We start from the raw sequence: 23,235 nt of genomic DNA, 5'->3' as shown, positions 1-23,235 counted from the left end.
TAGAGTGATAGTGTGGGCTGGATGGCGTTTAATAAAGAATAAGGAAAGAAAATTACATTCTTCATACTCCCCAAGTTAGAGAGAGATGCTATTCCTGCAAGTAACTTCTTAAGTATGGAACTATGAAAAGAGCTATTTCTTTGAAGGTTCTCTGCAAAAATGAACAATTACAATTACCTGCTCTTGTTCGTGTGTGCTCTCTCTCACATGCACATGCATACTTCTGAATTTTTTTAATAATGACTTATTTGCTTACTAATACATACAGAAAAAGTCCTCTGATTTTCAGGCAAGCTAAATTATTACATTCTCTGATGGATTTTTCCAGCCAAAAATAGAACAGTTTTTCAGACTGGACTTTCTGAAAGACATTTTCTGAGTCTTTTCTTTCTTAAAATATTTTTATCTCTTTTTTTTTTTTTTTTTTTTATATGGCTTCTGGCTGGTAGGAAACAAAAGAAAGTGCCAGCATGTGTGAGTAAAATGTTGCTTGTTCATCAAGGGGATCTTGTTTGAACGCTTGGCTATTTTCCAAAGGATTTCGTTGTGTGATTTCTCAAATAATCAGTGATATATGAGCATCATACCTACCACCTCATCATCCTTATTTGGCTTGCTCAGAGCTCCATGCAGCACGCAGTGCTAGGGGTATTGAGCAAGGCCGACAGCAGAAGCCTTTGGGATGTATTTTGAGAATTCCATCGTTGTTACTCATCCTCTTTCATCATGACAGTTTTGGCAAGGAACCGGGGTTCCACAATTCACGGTGCAGTGAGGCATTTTTACTTGATCACCACTGTGTTCTTTTGTTGTTAGGACCAAAACGAGCGCAGCTATCGCATTGTGAAGACAGCCTCCAGGAATACTGACATCAAAGGCTTGAACCCTCTGACTTCATATGTATTTCATGTGCGGGCCAGGACGGCAGCAGGATATGGAGACTTCAGTGGACCATTTGAGTTCACAACCAACACAGGTAATGACATGCCCACTGATTTCTTTTTCTTTTCCTTGAACGAAGAGTGCAAATGTAACTGAGCTGTGTGTTGGGAGTTCCCTTTTGGTTGCTTGGACTGTGGTGTGTCTGTTCTGGAAAAATATTCTTACATGGTCACGACTGTTAGTGATGCCATGAATCTGACATGAAACCTGTATTGGGTATGCTGCATTCTAGATTCTAACAATGAAAATACTTCACTGTGCCATAAGGAGACACACACCCTTTAAACACTTGGAAGCTGTAGGTGCTTGAGAGATTTACGAACCTATTTTGTTTGCTGTAAATGTAGATGTTTGCACATGTTTTTGGAATGTCTCATTTGCAGGAGAATAGAAGCCTGTTACTCCCCTTTGCAAGCTATTGACATAGATCAGTTAGGCATTCTACATCAACTCACATATTTGAACTTTTCCTTTGGCAGTCATATTAAGACAGAATGTTTGAATTACATTGTGTCAGTAGAGCTTTCCACTTTGCTCAAGGAAACATGCAAATTTAGCCCCCAAAATGTTTGCATTTTGGTGGCAGGAAGGCAGTGTGAACAAGCCTGTTTAATTTTGGAAATACACATCAATTTAAGATCATGCCAGTTAGTGGCAACATCCTTCAGGATGTTAACAGCTGAATATAGTCAATCCAACAGGAAGATGCTGGACATTTTAAAATAACTTATTCTCTTTGTGTCAGTTGGAGAGTGATCATTTGGTCCCACTGAGAGAAAAAGGAGGAAAGAAAAGTGGAAAGCAATTAGAAAGACAAACCCATAGCCATTATACCCTCTGAGCAACACCGAAGGGGAGAAGGAGAGGGAGTCCTTTTTCCTAGTGAACTGAAGTTCCCCAAATCATTATCAAACATCATGTCTTCAGCTCATTAGTGCCCTGTTGGAAAATTGTGTCAAATGACTGTATAATAAAGGCCTGAAAGTAGATTTGAGTGCTACTCTAAACTGCCTTCACAACCCAGAAAGCCTCATTGAGTGCTACCTAGGTTGATTTTCTGAGTGTCTGACACTAATGCTCCCTTTTCTGTTTCCAGTTCCTTCCCCCATCATTGGCGATGGTACCAATCCCACAGTGCTGCTTGTTTCAGTGGCTGGCAGTGTTGTTCTTGTGGTCATTCTCATTGCAGCCTTTGTCATCAGCAGGAGGTAAGAACTTAAGCTTCTCTCTCCCTCTCTTTCTTTCATGAGGGAGCTTTTTGTCTCCACCAAACAAAGCTAAATTCTTTGATTAGCATCATAAACAGTACATTTGCATTACAAGCCTTCTCCCATGTAGCTTTGATCTTCTCAACATTAGTACCAAGCAGCATGTGATGTAATGGCAATAGTTCCAGCTCTATTTGCCCTTCAAATGCAAAGCTGGTTCCAATAACTGGCATTGAGTAGCAAGCCAGTTAGAGATTTGTGGTTAGTGTAATTTGAAGTTAAGTTTAATGGGTATGGGTACAGTAGATTTTCTTGGACTGACTCCTGATAGGGAATAAACAATTGCAGTGTTGTGAACTAAGCCATCAGATGGCAATTCTTGTCGGTTTGGTGTTAGTCTGTATGAGTCTACATTCGTCTTTTGAGTTAGTCCTTCCAATGTGAGTGGATATGACTGTAAAACAGAAGCCACAGTCATTCAGCATCATATGCAGTAATGCAGCAGACTGGATCGATGGTTATTTCATCAGAGCAGGACCATAATCTTCTATGAAGTACTTAGTCGTTCTCCCAAATTCAACCCAGGCATCAGGAACAATCCTGCGAATGGGAGGATAGTGTAGCAGAAACGCGGTGTGAGTGTTTCTGTCTTTACCTTTGTGTTCAGTCTCATTTAAAAAAAAACGGCATGATTTTGCTTCACTATAATTCTGAGATAAAACTGGATGTATCATTACCGCGTCTGAAGCCTGGTATCTGAGGGATGCACATTTTGTCAGTCCCTGCTGATCAGTTTAATGGTATCAGCCATAAATGTCCACAAATTCCTCTTGATTTGTTCTCTAAATTGTCTTAAAGAACAGTTAAGTCACTATGATTGTAATATCTGGAAAGTAGGAGTGCATTGTTACAGCTTTCTGTGGGTGTTCAACTCAGAGCCTCCATGCTGGCAAGAAGAAAGAAGAGCAGAACACATGAAAATGTAATGCGGAGAGACAGGTTTATTAAAAGCCATTGCAACAGAAAATAGCATCACTGAGCTTGATGACTTAATCTGCTCTCCACTTTTATTGATCACTTTATTATTTAAGGCAGGATTGATAGCAGGATACATTGGATTTCTAATTATGAGTCGCCACCTTGGAGAATTGAGCCTGTCGAACTGCTTTGAGATGATTCCTTCCCCTCCTCCCCCTATAAAAAAATGTCACTTCCCAAGGCTGATAAACACAGCTTGGTGATTAGCCCTCAATGGATCACTTTTTAGAAAATGAAATGTCAGCCCCTTGCCCTCATATTGATTCTCTTTAGTATCAGCCATAAAGCTGTCAAAGGAAGGGCTGCCTGGAGCCAGGTAGCTGACAGACTCACTGATGCGGGCGCATGCTCAGCCAGATCTTCTCACCACTCAGGCTGTCTGTTCAGCTCTCTCTGCCCACAAGTGTTCAACTTGGACAAAGACAAGACAAAGAACAGGTGGGTGGTAGGGACCAAAGGCTGTCCAAGACTGGTGACAATAGAGAGATAAAAGTATCCTGGTGGCCATGGGTTCAGAGGTGTCCCATAGCTCTGCACTGGTAGGTCTCAGAGGGGCCACAGAAGGGGAAAGACATAGCAAGATGAATAAAATACTAGGACAGTGGAACTGCTCTGTGCATACTAATATATGGTGTCTTGGTAATTAATATCCTTCCTCGATACACAGCTCTCCAGTAGCTGTCTGTCAATAAACAGCATCTACTGTAATATTCACTATTACTCTAACCATTTTAACCACTTTACCAATGTAATTTAGAGGTGTGGGCTTTGGGGATATTTCATGATGTTCCTACCCCAGCAGAAGTTAATAGCAAAATAATTATACTTTGTTCCAAAATGACTTCAGATGAGAAAAAGCTTTTCTGTCCATAGAGTCCCCATGAGGAGGTTTTGTAATCTAGCCATGACCTAAAAGTCATATTTGTACAATCAAACCTGTGCTTTGGCCTGCAGACATGGCCTTTCTGCATCTGTGAGCCAAATGTGGGAACTGGGCATATGCTGTAGTAACCTGCTTTTGAACCCTGGGTTATTACTACTAATTTAACATTACAGTTTTCAAGTCATTGCTCAAATCCCAAAATTCATCTTTACAACGGAATTTGTCAAAGGACTTTGCCTTCGGGCACCTCAAGCTGTTTGGTTCTGTCCTGCAACCACGCTGTTTCTGTTAACATGAGAACTAATCTGCCTAAATGTTAATTTAAATTTACTGAGGTTCAGATGAGCTTATCCGTAGAGCAGAGTGCAGGAGGTAGCATGAGTGTTTCTAAACCCTGCCCTACAGGAACCACTGAGTGAAATTGCAATATCTCAAACAGAGTTGTAAAGGATTTGGGAAAGCATAAACCAGAAAGACCCACTTTCTAAAAGGGCTTGGGGTGGAGTAAGATGGCCCTACTGAATTCTTGGTCATGTAAAAGTTTCTGTTAGAAATTCTTTCAGTTGATAGATTCGTTTGTCTTCTGCTCCATCTAAAGCTGAACACGTTTGCTCACCTTTGCTGATGGTGTTGGATCTGGTGCTCCACCAGCCTGGTGTCAGAGCACTGCAGCACCCTGACCCTTCTTTTGTTTGGGGAGGAGGAGGGGGGAGCAGCGGTGTGGCGCCAGGTCTGTGCTATTTCACTTCAGTGCCTGCTAACACCCTCCGTTTCAGCCTCCTCTTCATCACCAGCCCCCACCTGTAGATCTGCCTGTGCCTCTGACCCCCATGGTTTCTGAAAGCTTCTCTGTTCTTTTCCTGAATGCCATCTATTTAATCACCACCACCAAAATCCCTGTAATTACAGGGTTGAAGCCTGCGACAAAGGCTCCCTTCTGCCACTCAGGTGAGCTGCCCCGAGAGGCAGCTCCAGCCCCGCGTGCCCCGTGGTGCGGGGCTCCCGTGCTGCTCTCAGGACAATGGCAGGCAGGACCCTCCTGCCCCCAGCCAAGCAGGAGAGGTCAGCAGGTGACACAGGGAGAAGTGGAAGTAGGTAGTTAGTTTGGAAGGTATTATTTAAACTTAATAAGCTACAATTATATTGCTTGAACAGTAATCCCTTTGTTTCCCTTTGCTTTTTTCATGTCTTTGGGTTTTAGTGGGGGAAGGTTATTTTTTTTTTTAATCTGTTGTTAGGGTGATTGTACATTCAAAAATAAGATAAAAAGCATTTTTTCCATGCCTAAAATGCTTTCATGCAAAGGCTGTTTGTGTTTCATGTTCCCCATCTGTGCCTGAACATTAATAAAATTAATTTGGAGGAGTCCTGCTTAAAATGCAGATTATTTTTGTGTTGTTTTCTATTTTTTCTTTTCTCTGAGATAAGTTGTATAATACTTGAAACAATCTCTGCAATCCCCTTAGCTGCCTTGGTCTAATATGGCACTGGGTGAGATTTGTGCTGCCTCTTGCCTTTTATTCAGTTCAGTAACTGGGAGCAGAACATAGTCCTTTTATTTAGCTCAGCACTGTTATACTAGTGCTGTAAGTCCTCGGGCAAATAAATGGTTTAAATTGATGTTTGGATCCAGTGGGGTTTTAAATAATGCTCTTCTTGTGATTTGGAGCCATTTGAGTTTAATTGACTTTCATCAAGAAAAGAAGCTCCCAACCGTTTATGGTTGGATGTGTACCTGCTCTTTATGTCTGAACACAAGTCCCGTTGATGTTGTTGGGAGCTGTGAGGCTTCATTCAGAGATCAGGTAGCCTTCACATGTCAAACAGGATTAATTTTTTTTTCCCTTTTCTTTCATGGTTAATTTATAGTTTTTATTATTGGTGTAGTGTGTTTAACACCCAGCACTGAAAGATGGTGAAGACAAAGGCTGGGAAATGGCCTTTCAGCTGGCAGCGACGGGAAGCTGCCATTCCCTGCAGGCCAGGCACAGAGTGGGAAGTGAGATGCTTTTTGCTAATGGGCACAAAGGCTTTGCTCACAGGGGGGGAATGGTGAGACTCAGGAAGATTTGCTGCAAGCGAGGCTCTCAGTCATGTGTTTTCTCCTTTTATCTGTGAGGTTTTGACCCCTTTTAACTCATATCTGCTGATAGGTCTTTCTCTCACCCACTCCCATTTTCCTGCTCTACCCATTCACCATTTTCAGACTTCTAACCCAGTCTCACCCCAGTGTCTCTGGCAGGCCTGGTCATCTCCCGCCCTTCTCCAGGCAGCAGATTGTACATTTCAGGCAGTGCCAGTCTTGCCTCCTGTGCTCCACGCTTGGTTTCTCCTTCTGCCTTTTCTCTTCTTCACTCTAGTCCAGACTCTTCCAAGTAGCTAGCCTGGGTCTGACATGCTGGGAGAATTGGACTTCCATAGGAACAGGCAAACTGAGGAGTAAGCAACAATAAGCGCTTCTCTTGGGCAATGCCTGTTCTTATGTCTGGTTCTGAACTTTCAGTGAATAATGGGTAAAAGCCCACATCAAAGCTCTACATCTACATACCATTAGATGCTGGGGAGCTTTAAATCCCAGTGCACATTTGGCTGAGCTGACTCTTCAATATCTTTCCTAACAGACTAACTTCTTGTATTAACTTTTCTTAATGCCACTTATCCATTGAAGTTTAAAGCTGAACTAATTAAATACATAACTGGATACAATATCATGTGTGTAGGTGTAGAAATAGTGATCCATAGAATTAACATACTATACTATATTATTGTCTCCAACTAGAGGGTTAGTAGAACAGCCCTGCAATCAGGAGTTCTTTGTCCCCCATTTAGTTATACAGTGATTAAGAGAATAAATAAAATCCTTCAGATCTGCCTTTTTTATGGTTAGAGGGTTTTTGGGTTTATGGGGTTTTTTTTGGTTTTTGGGGGGGTTTGGGTTTGGGGTGGGGTTTTTTTTTCTGATTTTGCTGATCCTGATTTCTGTGTTAATAGACTTATTGCCAGTTTTAAATATGCAGTTAAGTAAGCATGCTGGTATTGGCATTTGCCTAACTGTGTTTGAAAATCAATCTACCAAAACACCTTTGTTGTAGCATTTAAATCCGCATATGGTAGGGCTAAAAAGCAATTTGGTCCCTTTTTGCACGGAATTGCAAATATATGTTTGAAGAAAAGGTAACCAAAACACAAGCTTTCTTTTCTTTCTTTAAATGCCGAGATGCAAAATAGATTTGTGTTTCCCTTGATGCTTTGTTGATGCCAATAACACTTAGAGCAGTTTGAGGAGTCTCCTACCCCTCTGGTAAGTGTATGTTGTGTCATGGACTGTTGGAGGGGAGCTGCGGAGCACAGGTCGTGGCAGGTGCAAACAGCTCAAGTCTCAGCAGGTCAAGAAGACTGAGCTTGTCTCAAAGTAAGATACTTACTTGGAGCTATAATGCTGTGTTTTGTTCTGACAGGCGCAGTAAGTACAGTAAGGCCAAGCAAGAGGCAGATGAGGAGAAACATTTGAACCAAGGTAAAAGGCAGTGGTGCTTGGGTTTTTTTGATTTGGTTTGTAAAACATGTCTCATGTTCTGATGCTTGTGAAATAAGGGATGATATTCCTCTTTGGATGAATATGTTTCTGTTTGCCTCTTTTACAAGCATTCTTCAAAAATAAGTACTTTAGTAACAGCAAAAATAGAAGTATCTGGGTAAAAAGTTTTGATGGGACAGACAAGACAAAGATTCATCAAATTTTCTGTTGTTCCTTTCCACTGAAGAACATCTGCTTCTGACCAGTGATACATAAACTTGATTTTTTTCCCACAATACTCTGCTAAAGCAGTTTTGGATGGGTTGGAGGCAATCCTGCAGGAAAGGGAATGTGAACTTTGCTGCCTTTTTTCCAGGACTGAATCCTACTATTACTTCTATCTCAGTCATCCAGGTACCAAACTTAGGACTGGAATTCAGAATTTCTTAGCTCCCAAAAAGGAAATGGGATGTGCTTCAGTCTCACAGGTCCGTAGACAGGCTATTGGTCTGTTAGGGATGGCAGTGATTTGTGAAGCTCATTTATTGGCAAAAGCCTGATCCCTTGCATCAATATTGATTATTGAATATTGATGTAAGGAAATATTAAATGTTTACATTTTTAAAATTCGCACTGGGGGAAAAATACATTAAGTCCTTCCTTCCTTCATCAGTAATTCCTGGCTTACAGTACATTTTTATTGTACACTCTCTTTGCTGTTGTATATCATTAAGGCTTCAGTCTCATATGTTCTGTGTTTAGCAGCATGTAGATCAGTGACTTCAGATAAAACATTTCTGCCTTGCAGGTGTTAGAACATATGTGGATCCTTTTACATATGAGGATCCAAACCAAGCTGTGAGGGAATTTGCCAAAGAAATTGATGCCTCCTGTATAAAGATTGAAAAAGTTATTGGTGTGGGTAAGTGCCAGAAGTTTTGCTTTTTTTTCCCCCCCCTGTAAATATGCGTTTAAATTTGCTTTTAGAAAACTTAGGATCCTGTGATTTTTGTATGACAGTTCCCCCAAATGTACTGACATAACAGTTTGACAACAACAAAGTGCGCGCTTCATGTTCATGACCATGGATTCTTGTGCATTTTTCCTTAAGGGGAATTTGGTGAAGTATGCAGTGGACGTCTCAAAGTACCAGGAAAAAGAGAGATCTGTGTTGCTATCAAGACTCTAAAAGCTGGTTACACTGATAAACAAAGGAGAGACTTCCTGAGTGAAGCCAGTATCATGGGACAATTTGACCACCCCAATATCATCCACTTGGAAGGTGTAGTTACTAAATGTAAGTAGGTCATTTTCATGATAAGGCCAATTTGGAAGTCACTGGTGTGTGCTGGTTCTTTTTTTCTTCTTACCCTCTTTCCTGGGAAATGACAGATGGAACAGATCCACTGATAGCTAATAGGAGGAAATCAGTGCAGGACAAGTCATTAATCTTGTTGTCAGCTATAAATGGGTTTATGGTTTCAAGTGATACTCTGACCGTAGGAAGCTTCTGTGTAATTTTGTAGGGGGAATTAATACTGCAGGGGTTGCCTTTTTTTCCCTCTCTTTTTCCTATGCCAAGCAGACATCTTTCACATCTTCACTTGGCTGAGCTGATTGTTACAGGATAGGCAAAAGCAGATGGTGAGCGAAGAATTAAAATGGTTGGGGGAAAAATACCAAAACAAAAATACAGAGTCATATGTTTAAGTTACAAAGCACAGGTGTAAGGAGCAAGCCTTTGAAACAAAGTAGGCTATTTTAGAGTGAAACTTGCTTATTTGTTTTCTCTGAGTTACAGGTGTGATAATTCCACTCTGCAGAATTTACCTGGCCAATCTTTTTGTTTGGTTGGTTGGGTTTTTTTAAGTCTGTTAGCATGCACTGTGCCATGAACCCTGCCTTAGAAAGAGAATGACAGTGCTTGCTGGATTCTCTTGGTAGCCTAGAACTGAAAATACACCTGTAAGACAGATGTGCTTGGGTTTGACTTGATAAGGTGCCATCACAATAGTGTAGTTACTGTCCCTATTCCAACTGCCCTACAAAGCAAAGAAGGCAGTCATCTTGTGAGCTGCTGTTGAAGGGTGGAATTTGTGAAGCTTACCTGCATCTAATGGTGTGCATGATGAACATAGATGGAGGGTATTAGTAGTGTGAGGAATTTAAATTAGTTAAAAAGTAAAATAATAGTGTAAAGTATCTTCTATACAGGGTTGTCAAAGCTATCAATACCACTGAAAAACCCTGTCCCTCTTGGATGTCAGTGGGAGCTGAAAGCTCACTCTGTCACTTGTGTTTTTAGAAAACTTACCCTTGCTCTTTTGACTGTCATTTACTGAGGGCCTCCCTCCAAACTGAAATGAATTAATTTTTAATGTTTCATTTTTTAAGGCCTGAGTCTTTCTTTTTGTTACTGTTGTAATAAAGGGGCGGTGGTTGCGGTCAGGCCACCATGTTTGCTATAGACAGTAATTTTTCTAGCACCCTTGTAAAAGAAAGGCAACAGGGGAATCTTTGTTTTGAAATTCCGTTGAGGCCGGAACCCCCTGAGCTATTACAGCTCTACCAGTTATAAATGACTATATGCATCTGCATAATGCAGTTGTCACTGAATTAAAATGATTTGAAATTTTCACCAAGGAGGTGGTAGCCTGACCCGAGAACATTTCATTGCCTGGTTTGCAGTAAGTGATGCTTCTGCAGCAAGCCAGCTTGGTTACCTCAGAGCTGGTGTGTTTGGTAAACAGGGCTACTTAAGAAGACATTTATCTCAATTTCTCCATAGGTTTTCTGAATGCTGTGATAAATGAATGCATTTAATAAACTGAAAATTAAAATGTGAGATAAATAGTTACGTAGATGGGGGTTGGGAGAGGCAGCAAAAATTCATGAATACATTATTGGCTGCTAGTCAAGTACTTTAATAATTGGCTCACTGATGGTAACTTCTCTCTCTATCCCCCTCCCCTGCTAAAGAACTGCCTGAGTAATGAAATTACATGTTAATGCACTGAAAGAGTCTCCCTTTCTATGTTGACATAGTATCTTTTGATTGAGGAAGGTTAATTAAAACTCATTTAGCTGTATTTGTTCAGTGGAAGGGTTCTGGTCACAGTTGCAAAGGATAAATGAGTGACATATGCAGATCTGGTTGGAGTTTTCTCCCTTTTTTCTTTTCTGCTATCAAAGAAAGCTTGCAAATGTGAGTTAAAGGGAGAATGATCCTTAAGGGTGTGTATACTCATCCAAGGTTACTAAGCCCTGCATCGAAAGCAATGTACTTTATGCAATACCATCACTTCTCTGCTGCATTCATGCAAATCAGAAGGGGTTCAGCTGCCAGTCTGGCATTTCACAGGCATACCAGTTTGCATGGGACCAAAACAGTAACAGTTTTTATATCAGTTGGGAAGGGAGAGAGAAGCAGGAATAGTAAAAGGCCTGTGAAGAATAGATTGGGACTGAAAAGGTAAAATAAGTAATGATGAGTGAAATAAGTGATGTATCACACATGGATATTGGCCTAAGTGAAATGATGTAAAATTTTCAGTACAGTCAGTCTCTATGGCATATTGAATAATAATAATAATAATAATAATAAAGGTTACTTCAAAACCAGAAATCCCTGACAAATTAGGAGAAAAGCATCTTGGTGAAAACCATACTGAGGTAGAAATTATTAGGAGAATTTTCAATGCTGCAGCATTTCATGGTAGGGTAACTTTTATAGCTGGTTGTTCTGGAGCAGGTACTTGCTGGTGACAGAAGCAAGGAAAAGTTGAGTAGTTCTGGTGCCTCTGATGACAAGACAGAACTGAGCTATCTGCAGTCTAGGTGATATGTCCACTAAGCCCTTCTTCTCCTGTAATGTTCCCTTCTTCAGAGCTGCTCCAGGAAGTACAAAAGCAGAGTTTCTCTGGGACACTGTCTTTTATTTAGGAAGAAATTCTGTACTTTCTGTAAGTAAAGCATAACTGGGAGGAAGGGTTGCCATCCTATCATCAGGTGCTCACTTCCTTGATTTTAGGTGGGCTTGACAGTGCTCATCTTGGGACCAGGCTTTTGCTATTTGACCTCTGATAAAGTCACTCCCAACAAGCTCCGAATGCTTACTTTGAGAATGGAGATTATATTCGACCTTTTTCTGCAAATATGTCTCTAGATGCTGAATATCCAGCATGATTTAACCCCATGAAATAATTAGCTTTACTTATATGCTTATATGTACCTAAACGTTTTCAGTTTCAGTGTTGTATGACTTTGGAAAGCTCTTAAAGGCAATGTCAAGCATTATTTATGTATTTGCTGTTGTTTTACACAGGAGAGTGCCCAGAAAGCATCCCTATGTCAGGAACATTACATTATATTTCTCTTCAGATTGCCCAGCTTGGCTGTCTGTGTTGCAGCATGGAAAGCTGAGCGCTGCTGAAGCACTATGCCCCACGTGTGACACCATTCATTGAATCATTTATCCTGTGGTTGGCTTCATGAGGCAAATGGCTTTGGCTCATTTATAAATAACGAGAGACATGGAATACAAATTCAGGACAGAAAGTTGAGAGGAGCAGCCTGTATTTTTCATTCTTGAACCCAGTTGTCTTGGAATACCTTGTAGCTGCTGACAGCTTCTAACTCGCCTAAAGCGTTGATCTTTCGAAAGAGTCAGAGAGACCAAAGCATTCGCAAATTCCATTTTGAAAGAGGAAGGCTTTCTAGTCTGCAGGCAATTTAATTACACTAAAGATATTTGTCAAGTTTGAACAGATCTTTATTTCTTAGCTCTCAATTATCAATTCATATACTCCTTAGAGAACAGGAGGCACTTTACTTAAAGACCTTGTCAATGAGCCAACCAAAGGGTTAACCTTCCAGATGGGGCCCTTTGAATGTTTCTGTCCTGTGATATTTCTTCTCTTGCTCCCCACAGCTGAGGCATAAGCTTGGTGCTTTTCAAATTAAATTAGATTGTGTAAGCCAGGTGTCTTGGCAGTAAAATCATGTGCAACCCATTTTTATCCCATTAACATCGGTGTTCATCAAGGAATTGTGTTTTTCTTTCTGCGAACTCTAGGTAAACCGGTAATGATCATAACTGAGTACATGGAGAATGGCTCCTTGGATGCTTTCCTCAGGGTAGGTGATTTCTTCGTAATAAGCTAAGGAGATTTTATACTGGGAGACATTTTCTGGTTTTCATTCTGGTTTTCGTTTGGGTTTTGGTTTTTGTTTTTGGTTTGTTTTTTTTTTTTCAGAAAGATACTGAAAATTCAGCATATTTAAATTAAATTATGTTTGTACTTAGGAAATTCTGTTTCCCGGTTTTGCCTCCCTCTGTTGAAAACCAGAATAAATGTAAAGTGGAAGAATATAAAATAAATGTAATTTTTAAAATAGCAGGCTCTTAAATAATCCATTTTTAATGGGAACAGCTCTGATTTGCTCTATTTTTGAAAACATTGCAATGCTATAGACTCATTAAAACAAGATTCATTGCAAACTGGATACTGCATCAGTGGAAGCTGTGACAGAACCTCTGAGTTTTTACTTTACTGGTGAATTATAGACAGTAGTCAGGAGACTGAGGAAATAGCATTGCATGTTATTTGGGAGAAGATGGGAATCCAGAGATATGCTCTTTGCCAATTACAGCAATGGCAATAATGTAGCTTTTAGCTTAATGCTCTGTGATTTTCTTCCTTTCCCCATATGCAGAAGAATGATGGCAGATTTACAGTCATCCAGTTGGTGGGGATGCTTCGTGGCATTGGCTCAGGAATGAAGTATCTGTCTGATATGAGCTATGTGCATCGGGATCTAGCTGCTCGAAACATACTAGTCAACAGCAACCTGGTCTGCAAAGTGTCTGACTTCGGCATGTCCCGGGTCCTGGAAGACGACCCTGAAGCAGCTTATACCACACGGGTAAGAAGGGAAAGAAAATCTCCAGTGGGTTTTCTTGCCTACGTATTGGTTTTGTCTGACTGTGTAGGAGGTGACAATGGTTTGTTTAAAATAATCCCAGTCACAATGAAACATATATCATGGCCTAAATACAAACATTGGCCCGGACTCCATAGCTTGTATAAATTAATGTAGTGGTATTGCTACAACATCAGTGCCTGCATCGGTATTTTTTCTCTGAGGATGTGACCCATGTATTCCTCTGGTTCCTTCAGTGTGCTGAAGTGCATGACAGGAATCTGATGCCAGAAATTAGAGCTTGGCCTTCTATTCCTTCTGATATCTACAGACATGTATAATGATTTCCAAGTGGCTAGTCCCACTGAGGTTTGATACAGAAAGTGTATCAAACCCATAAGTCCATTTTTTCCCATTGCAAAGCTAGTCATAAATTTGACCTAAATAGTTTGGACTGGGAAAAGTGAGAAACCTGCATTCCCTTTTTTTTTTTTTCTTTCACATTTTATCTATATTTCAGCATCCCACTGTTAACTAATTTTGTTAAAGCCATTTTAATATGCTGCATGTAGAATAGTACTAATGTAAGTACCTCTGGCCACAAAACAACATCCTGACCATTACCAGCCTTTCTACCAATACCTCTGTAATTAACATGCACATGAAGAAAAAAAGAAATAGTCAGAGTTTATAAAGTCTCCTTTTTTAATTGCTTATTTTTTTCAGTTTTAAATATCTGCCATTCTCCATCTGTTCTCCCTAGTGCAGAGTTTGTTTGCAGCACTCAGATTTTGCAGTTTAATCCCAACACTCATCCCTTAATGGATTCACAGTTCGTTACAGGGAAGGATAGGCTCCTGTAGTATTAAATGCTGGCCAGCATTGGTATTTCTCATTCGTAAGGATGGCAAGTGGAAGAAGCAGAAGTCTGAAAAGCTGTATTCAGGGAAATCAAAGCTTAGATGAACACACAAGGGCAAGACAGAAACGATTGAAAAGCTTCCCTTTGAATTTAGTGAGTGGAGATATAGTATTATGTTTGCTCTCAAGAGTAAACTACAGGGAATCAATGACATTTGCTTTACAGTGCATTGTCTTCATTTGGTATCAGTAATGAAGGATCAGGAAAATTTGGATGAACTCCACTGTACTTGAGCAGCTAAATAAAAAGAGCTTATTGACAATTTTTAGAATGACAACCTCGTATAAACAATGTCCATGCATCTGTGTCTGAAAGGAGAAATAGAGCTTTTTTATAACTAGAGACGACGCAGTAGAACGCAATTTTTAAAGTGTCTTTTTTTAAGAGATGGTGTGTTCTGCTCCCCATTAGTAGTATAACTCATTAAAGTGAGAGCAACCTATAGCCACATGAGGCAATACTGCTTCAGCCTGATTCACCAAGGGCCTGATGGAAAGGGCAAAGAAGCCATGAGAAGGACCTCTTTTCATTTCACTTTTCTTTGGAACAAGTCCATATTAAACACTTGAGAGAGATATTAGAACAATAAACCATTGAGTATGCACAGGCTGCATTCAGTTCTGGATAAAAACTATCTGGAAGATTGCTGAGAAAAAAACTAACAAAATAAACTTAATCAACAAAGCATAAAAGCAAATGAAAAAACCCTAAAACCTTTGTTCAGTTTAAGTCGGTCCCCAGATGGAACTGCAGGAAACCAAAAGCTCAATTAAAAACACCTTGTATATTAGCATAAACAAAAGGAGAAATCTCTGGCCTGTGATCACTCAGCTAAGGCAAAATCAGATAAACAGGATGGAGTGAGTTCCTTTTAAAACAGTGCAGGACTTCAGTGGCCCAAATCAGATGCCCAAGTGTTTTTATTTGTTTAAAAAGAAGTATTGTAACGAGAGACAGTTCTCTCCAACAAATATTAAAAGCAGCCTTGTGCCATGGTGTGGTGTTGAGCTCCTCCCACGGGGACTAGGAGAGCCCAGAGGCTTGCTTGCTGTCTCACGTCTCTGGTAGGAGTTGGGATATTGCCCATGGGAAACACCACAGTATTCATAAATCTTCCCAGTTTATCCTCTCTTTATTTTACCTTTTCGAAAAGTAAAATGTTTATAATCCCATTTTTCTGAAACAGGCCAAACAGGTCAGACAGGCAAGCAAGGAAATAGTAATTAACAGCCAGCATGTACTTATTTGTTTTGTCAACTAAATCTCTAATATATACTATGTAAAACCCCTGGCTTGTTCTCATGCTTCATCATAGCCCTAAGCAGAGATCTCTTAGAGGGCTGATAAAAATACATTTAACAATTTACTGGTTCGCCTCCTTGTGACTAAAGAAAACAGATGGGCAGCATTGCCTCCTGGTTGGATCTGACAGTTTTATGGCAAGAAGAAGGAAAAATGGATGCCTTTTCAAGAAGGAGTCTGGAATTGCGTACAGAAAACCATTTTGCGTTCTTAATGGCAGCATAGAACAGTGTCAGCCACACACTTTACTGTGTCAGTGACTCACCAGCCCGCGGTTTCTTTCATTTGTGGCAGGGTGGCAAGATCCCCATCAGGTGGACTGCACCAGAGGCAATTGCCTACCGTAAATTTACATCAGCTAGTGATGTGTGGAGCTACGGCATCGTCATGTGGGAAGTGATGTCCTACGGAGAAAGACCTTACTGGGATATGTCCAATCAAGATGTGAGTCTCCTCCTGAGCTTCCTCTTCTTTTTCTCTTCCTTCCCCCCATGCCTTTATCTTTGTCCTTAGATGTCTGCTGATGTGTTTCAACTGTTATATAGTTATAAGACATTTACTCCAGTCTTTTAGAAGGATATAATTAGTGGTAGATTCCTGTTTTCTCAGGGAACTTCTCTGGAGCTGAGACTTCCTTGAATATTTCAAGCCTGGTCTATGGTCAGGAAATAGGGAATTCTTAAGTTAGTCTATAACTTATGCGTCTATCTTTTCTCCTTTCTTTTTTTTCTTTTTTGAATATATATTAGGAAAAATATTACAAGCAATTGAAGTAAAAAAGAAGAATGAAAAAAAGGAGACAAATATATTTAAACTGTCAGATCGTAATACTGTCAAGAGAGGGAAGATTTGAATGTTGATATTAAATCTCAACTTCATTGAAAGTCTTTAAGAAAAAACACTTTAATTTAATGGGGCTTTCCTATTAGTAGCTAATTCTTCAAGCCCCAGTACACTTGTAATTTCTTCCAGATGATTTTATTTCTTGTAGGATATCTAAAACAACACATATGAAATCCAATTCTGATTATCAGTCAGAGTATCCTTGTGACAATTGCATAGCTGCCCCCTGAGGACATTAAAAAGCAGCTTTCCTAAATGACCATTCTTAAATTATGCATGTCCTGTTTAACCGTACCATCTGGACTACTTCAGTGTATTCCAAGGGGGAGCATGCACAATGGCTGCTATTCTAGAAGAGTATTTAATAATAATGCTAATAAGAGCTTTTGCTAATAGAATTCTTATTAAACAAAAAAAAAAAGTATCCCAGTGAATATGAGGCATAGATTATCCGTAATTCTTTTCCCAGGGGATCTACAAACATATAAAGGAAGAATAAAATGTTAATCTGAATATATGGTCAGGGAGTGGTTAAGTCATTTTACAACTCATCTGCTTTCTTATGTGGAGCTGAACATTTTCAAAGAGTGTCTAGATGCGGATGGCATTTAATCTAAATGGGGGATATAATTTTAATTTCCTTCTGATGTGAAATGTCTCTTCTGGCACCCAGTCTTGCCTTCCTTTGCTAACAGGAAGTCATCAAGATTTAGCAAGAAAATAAAACACCAGATGTGTCTCAGTTATATCAGGCATGTCTACGCTGCACAGTGGAGCTCAATGCAACAATCACAGAGCTAGCATATTAGGCTTACGCTGCTAACATGTGCTAGACCATGTTGAAAAGCTAGCTTGAACAGGACAGTGAAAGCCAGTATTACTGTCTTTGCACCCTCTTTTTAGTACATGGCATAGACATACCATTTTTTTCTCCTTAATGATGTTGAGAGCAGTGTTATTCACAACAAAGCAGAAGTGAATTTCAAATTATTCTGTGTCTGTTAAATCAAGAGAAATCAAAAGGACCTTTATGCTTTCTGGAGTAGTGAGAGCCACTTTGTTTGTAGTCACTGAATAGCTGCTGTTAGTACAAGCATATCCCTCACCCTGTCCTCCCAGTGGATTTTAGCCACTAATTGGACAAGACCAGAACAAGGGAATTTAGTGCAATTCAGTCTCATGGTGAATCCTGCCAGCAAAGTCGTATCGATTAATTAAAATCTGAAGGCTTCTGGGTCATACCGGAATTGAGTCCTGGTCACATCCCATTCTCCTGAGAGGGCTAAGAAGCCATTAGAGTGCTGAGCTCTGGAGCCCTTTTTGGAGGGTTTGAAATTACTTCAGCTTGTGAGTTTTTCTGGTTTCTATTAAGTATGAAACGCATACTTCAGTTACTGCATTGGGCTTCTGTACACTCTTGATAAAGCTGCACAAAAGGGTTCCCATCTCTGCATTTCTTGGCTCAGAGCATACAGTGGTGAGAAAACAGGTTCACTACAAGGCCTGTATTACTGACAGGGAGGAGGGGGACAACGGGGTGATCTGCTGTGTCCTAAAATGATGGGGAAAACATCTTCAACATATAGCACCCAAAACTGTTGCTTCTCCAACCCTCTGTCCAATATAGTTGCTTAATTCTGACCTGGGCTATTTTGTCATCCCTGTATCCCGTGTGCTTTATTGTGACACGTTGCCCTGCTGTATATCTGCTTTGGATGCTCTACCCTTTTAGTTTTGAATTGCTGAGGAGAAATGACAGTTCTGAGACCACCAACTGTCTGAGCCAGAGTGCTGTTTTCCATGTTGTTTCACTTAATTGTGGATTTGTTTCCATACTTTGGATCGCCCTAGGATAAATGATACTCAGCTGGTAGATTTGAGTAGTGTCTGATGTTCTCTAATGTCTTCCTAATTGTGCCATTTATAGGTTATTAAAGCCATTGAAGAAGGATATCGGCTGCCACCCCCAATGGACTGCCCCATTGCTCTCCATCAGCTGATGTTAGACTGCTGGCAGAAGGAACGCAGCGACAGGCCTAAATTTGGACAGATTGTCAACATGCTGGACAAACTCATCCGCAACCCCAACAGCCTGAAGAGGACAGGCAGTGAGAGCTCCAGGTCAGCTGTGCTTTTGTAATGGAGATGTATGAGGGAGCACAATGGAGATGACAGGCAAAGCTGCACATCACCTAAACCTCTGTGCTAGGCTTAAAGTGTGCTCTGTGGCTCTGCAGAGCCTGACTGCACAGCAGACATTGCACTGTGCAAGAGGGGTCGTGCTGGTCACTGGGCACCCCCAACTCTCCTAGCTCTGTGAGAACGAAAATGGAAAGAGCAGAGCTCTTCCTGTGTCACACCAGGTTCATAGAACAGTCTTAAGCAAAAGTTCTGCTGCGGGCAAGCCCTGTTTGAAGACAAATTTTGCTGCATCTTTACCCTCTCCCCCCTAGTGAAGGGGCTTGAATGGGTAGCCTTAATGCAGTGTAGCTAGCAGGAGTGATGTGGTTTTCTGCAGGAAAAGTACATCATCAAGTTTTATAAACCCTAGATTTGTGTAGGATTTGCAAATGAGCATTACGGCATTACAGCCAACGCCTCACGGGCATTGGGAAGGTGTGGATTAATTTTTATGTGAATTTGAATTTAATTTTGTGGAAAGCCAGTTTCATGTCTCCACCGATCCCGCATTACATTGGTGTTTTGTTTTGTTTGCTAAGCACAGTATACCTGCTACGTGCGAAAGAAGCACAGTAGGAAGGAAACTCCCAGCGTTGTAGGGTAAAACCGAAATATCTTTGTTGAGACAGATCAGCAGTTTGTTTAAGCTGGTGAAACACTGCTGAAGTAATAGGAGCTTGGCTAATTTACACCAGGTTTGTTCTATTTTTTTCAAATGCCTTTGCTTTGTCAGGTAAATTTGCTTACAGCAAATACTGAAAAAAGCTTAAAAGAAGAGAAACAAGAGGAAGATAATAGGAAAATATTTTTTGGTAAAAGGGGAGATACAAAAATATCCACAGGGCAATACAAGGTTAAGTTTCTTGAATCAGTGAAGGAGCAACAGAAGTTCTGCTTTAGCCTCCAACAGAACAACTTCCTGGAAAAAGCTATTTTTGTTTTTAAACTTGTAGGTCCCTTTGTGAATCTTCCTTACAATGTAGAATATCAGAAGAGGGACTATTAACCTTGTGGGACCACTATCACCACATTATCTCCAGATTGCCCTAATTGCATTGGTAGCCTGGCAAAAATGTATCCACCCTTGAGACTTAAATAATTTACATAGTGAGGACCACAATATGATCTGCTGTGATAATTTGATTTGAGAATCACAGCATGATCTCCTCCAGTTTGCTTTCTTTCCAATTTACAGGTGCTCTTTGAAAATACATAGATTTTACAAAAATTAAGAGCCTGTTCAAGATCATTTCGTGTTCATGGCTATTATTTTTCTTCTTGTTGGAATACGAATTTCAAATATATAACATTATTAATATACAACTTTATGCGTGAAGCATAATTGTATATAATTAGGTTGCCATCATTGGCCTTGTGTTAGATAGCACAGTAAAAGACTTGTACCAAGTAGTACCAGCATGTACTGGGTGCCTTAGGCAAGACATAACTATGCTATTGCACACCTAATCTTTGATAATGTGCATTTTCAAATAAATTGCTAGATTATAATTGTTTTGGTTAGATAGATAGCCATTTATAATGGTTTAATGAAACTGTGATTTACAATAGACATGAAATAATGAGATATTAAGAAGCAAATTTGGTAAAAATAATTATTCACAAATTTGTGCAAGGGAAAATGAGAAGCACATTCCACAGTGCAAACAAAGATCAAAGCTCGCATGATTCCTGCCACTTCTGGCACACGCGCTGGTCAGGAATGGATTGATTAAAGAGGGGATTAACTCCCTGCTGTCCCGAGTTTGATTGAATGCACTGAACTTGCCTGCAAACCTGGCTGGAAACAAGATTTATCTGAACCCACCCTGAGTTTTGCCCTCAAACCAGTTTGGCAGGTTGTGAGCTCCCAGTTCCTTTGCACATACTTCAGTAGTGTTTCTATAGTTGCGGAGCTGAGGTCTGACACATGCAGGATTGGCAAGGTCTTGCATTGCTGCCTGTGAGATACAGACCCAGTAGACTGAACGCCTTCCAGCATTGCCATCTTCTTTGTTTTTTTGAAGTAAAAGTATTTTCTATGAACTTGGTTGTATCTGAGGTGGAAATTGTAAGTGGCATTGTGGTTCAAATTAGATCTGAAAGCAAAAATAGAAACCTAAAGTCAAATTCTTAGCAAAATTTGGCCTATTACTTTGCATTTTGTGAAGTTTCTTGCATTGATGTACGTTGCTGTGCAGAGAGCCACCAGTTTACTGAGCACAACGTCTTGCCCTTACTTTCCCTATTCGTTGAGGATAATTGTTTCAGAGACCAAACTCTGATTTGTGATTCGTCATCCAGCTGACACCATTTCTCTGTCCTTTCACTGTTTGGCATCCAGACCTAGCACAGCCCTGCTGGATCCCAGCTCCCCTGAGTTCTCGGCGGTTGTTTCTGTCAGTGACTGGCTCCAAGCCATTAAAATGGAGCGATACAAGGATAACTTCACAGCTGCTGGCTATACCACCCTAGAGGCTGTGGTGCATATGAACCAGGAGTAAGTACTCAGTGATATAATAAAAAAACTGGTAAATCTGGATTTAATCAACCTCTTTTTCTTTGTGCTGCATATCATTACGCTCATTAAAGGAATGGAATGCCTTTCATTTGGATGGAGGATAACTTTAAAATGCCTCCATAATGCCTTCACTTATTTAATTAAACATTTCTGTACATCTGCCTTGCTTTTGCTATGTTGCTTGTGGTTGACTCTCAATATTCTTTTCTGCGCCAGCATCTTATCTATGGTTCTTAGCCCCCTACTTCTCTTGCTTTCCACAGTGACCTGGCAAGGATTGGGATCACTGCCATCACGCACCAGAACAAGATACTGAGCAGCGTTCAAGCAATGCGCACCCAAATGCAACAGATGCACGGCAGGATGGTCCCCGTCTGAGCCAGTACTGAATAAACTCAAAACTCTTGAAATTAGTTTACCTCATCCATGCACTTTAATTGAAGAACTGCACTTTTTTTACTTCGTCTCCTCGCCCGTCGAAATAAAGATCTGCAGTATTGCTTGATGTACAGATTGCGGAAACCGAGCGTGTGTGTTGGGAGGGGAGCCTCCAGAAATGACAAGCCGTCATTTTAAACCAGACCTGGAACAAATTGTTTCTTGGAACATACTTCTCTGTTGATCAACGATATGTAAAATACATGTATCTATATAAATATAAAGTCACATTCAAGTTTTGATGCTATGTTTGCTGCCAGATACTGTGCTTAAAAAACAAAAACAAAATTACTTTCCTTCTCCCTGTGACCCATAGGATTACAACCATAGTGTTTTATTTGTGGGTGAAACCACCGTTGTGCATCTTTCACTGGAATGAAGAATCTGCCCTAGGATATTTTTTGCAGACTTGATGCATCAGTAATACCTTGCAGAAACCTCAGTGAGAGTATCATTGGGCTAATCAGTGCCTGCCGATTAGTGATCTACTCATTTATGGGCTTGAGACATGAAATGACCCAACTCGTGGATTACTGGGCAAAACTGGACTTTTGGGGAGTTTATTGGCTGTTGTTGTGTCGTGCTGAAGCCTACCACTTAGAGACATTTTGTGAACATCTTGCCAGTAGTCAGCTGTGACAATCGTGGCTGTGGAGCTTTCAGACTTTTTTTTTCTCTTTCAAGAAGCAATTCCCTTTGCCACATGAAAGAAGGTCAGTGGAAGTACAGTGTCCAACATGTTCATAGTGCTTTATTTCTTAAACTGTGCTAGGATTTCATCACTGCTGGGTTAAAAAAAAAAAAGTGCTGTGGTATATATTATTTGGGGTTCCCAACTAGTTTGTATGAACCTGTGCTGGTTTCCCAAACTAACTGCTTAGTGTTTCCCATTGTTTGCTCTATTTGATGACAATGAAAATTGAACTGTTTCAAAACCTTGTCTTGCTTTCAAGCTGCTGCGTGTTAGGATGTGCAGACAATGTGCAGGAGTGTGTCTTGGAGCTCACTCAGTTCAGTGCTAAGAGCTTGACCCTGCTTTGCACCAAGAGCAGCAGGGATGCTCTTCTTTTTCTGGGTGGAAAATCCCATTCATATAGATTGTATAGAAAGTAAGAATAACCTTGTAAAGTACATTCATAAATGTACCAAGAAGAACCCAGGACTTTTCCTGCCCTCTCATGAAAAACAGTAGAGCCAATATTTATGTTTTAGAAAAATCAGTCTCGGTTGTTCTGTCACTGTTTTTATGGGAGGAGGAGCAGAAGGAAATGGGATTGTGCACGCAGCCTTCCTGGTTTTGCATAGTTTGGGTGTTGGGCATAGTGACAGCGCTACCTTAAGCAGCAGTGTTAATGCTTCAGACACGGTGATCCAGTCTCACCAGCTGTGAGAACCAAATTCACTTTTGAAATCAGCCCCATACGTTGGATTATCAAGGCAACTGTGGGCGTGAGGGCCAGGAGGGCCAGGTTAGGCTGCATGGCTACAGTCTAAAGGCCTCTCTGCAAGTATGGCAAACAG

The 23,235-nt window shown here is 40.5% G+C and overlaps 1 protein-coding gene across 1 annotated transcript in view; it reads left to right on the top strand.

Annotated features, from left to right (window-relative positions):
* EPHA4 (EPH receptor A4) overlaps positions 1 to 22,425 on the top strand; it is a 102,617-nt gene extending 80,192 nt beyond the window's left edge. The window contains exons 6-16 of the mRNA XM_010018881.1: positions 817 to 976; positions 2,039 to 2,150; positions 7,530 to 7,588; positions 8,397 to 8,510; positions 8,700 to 8,885; positions 12,663 to 12,724; positions 13,304 to 13,513; positions 16,029 to 16,178; positions 18,505 to 18,698; positions 21,100 to 21,255; positions 21,540 to 22,425. Coding sequence (XP_010017183.1) covers positions 817 to 976; positions 2,039 to 2,150; positions 7,530 to 7,588; positions 8,397 to 8,510; positions 8,700 to 8,885; positions 12,663 to 12,724; positions 13,304 to 13,513; positions 16,029 to 16,178; positions 18,505 to 18,698; positions 21,100 to 21,255; positions 21,540 to 21,654 — 1,518 coding nt within the window. The 3' untranslated portion in view covers positions 21,655 to 22,425. The remainder of the gene's footprint in view (positions 1 to 816; positions 977 to 2,038; positions 2,151 to 7,529; positions 7,589 to 8,396; positions 8,511 to 8,699; positions 8,886 to 12,662; positions 12,725 to 13,303; positions 13,514 to 16,028; positions 16,179 to 18,504; positions 18,699 to 21,099; positions 21,256 to 21,539) is intronic.
* Positions 22,426 to 23,235: the final 810 nt, after the last annotated feature.

Source organism: Nestor notabilis, unplaced genomic scaffold (assembly GCF_000696875.1).
Source record: "Nestor notabilis isolate BGI_N333 unplaced genomic scaffold, ASM69687v1 scaffold1127, whole genome shotgun sequence".
Classification (NCBI taxonomy): Eukaryota; Metazoa; Chordata; class Aves; order Psittaciformes; family Psittacidae; genus Nestor; species Nestor notabilis.
Note: the sequence above shows the minus strand (reverse complement) of the source record. Positions and strands in the feature narration are given on the sequence as shown.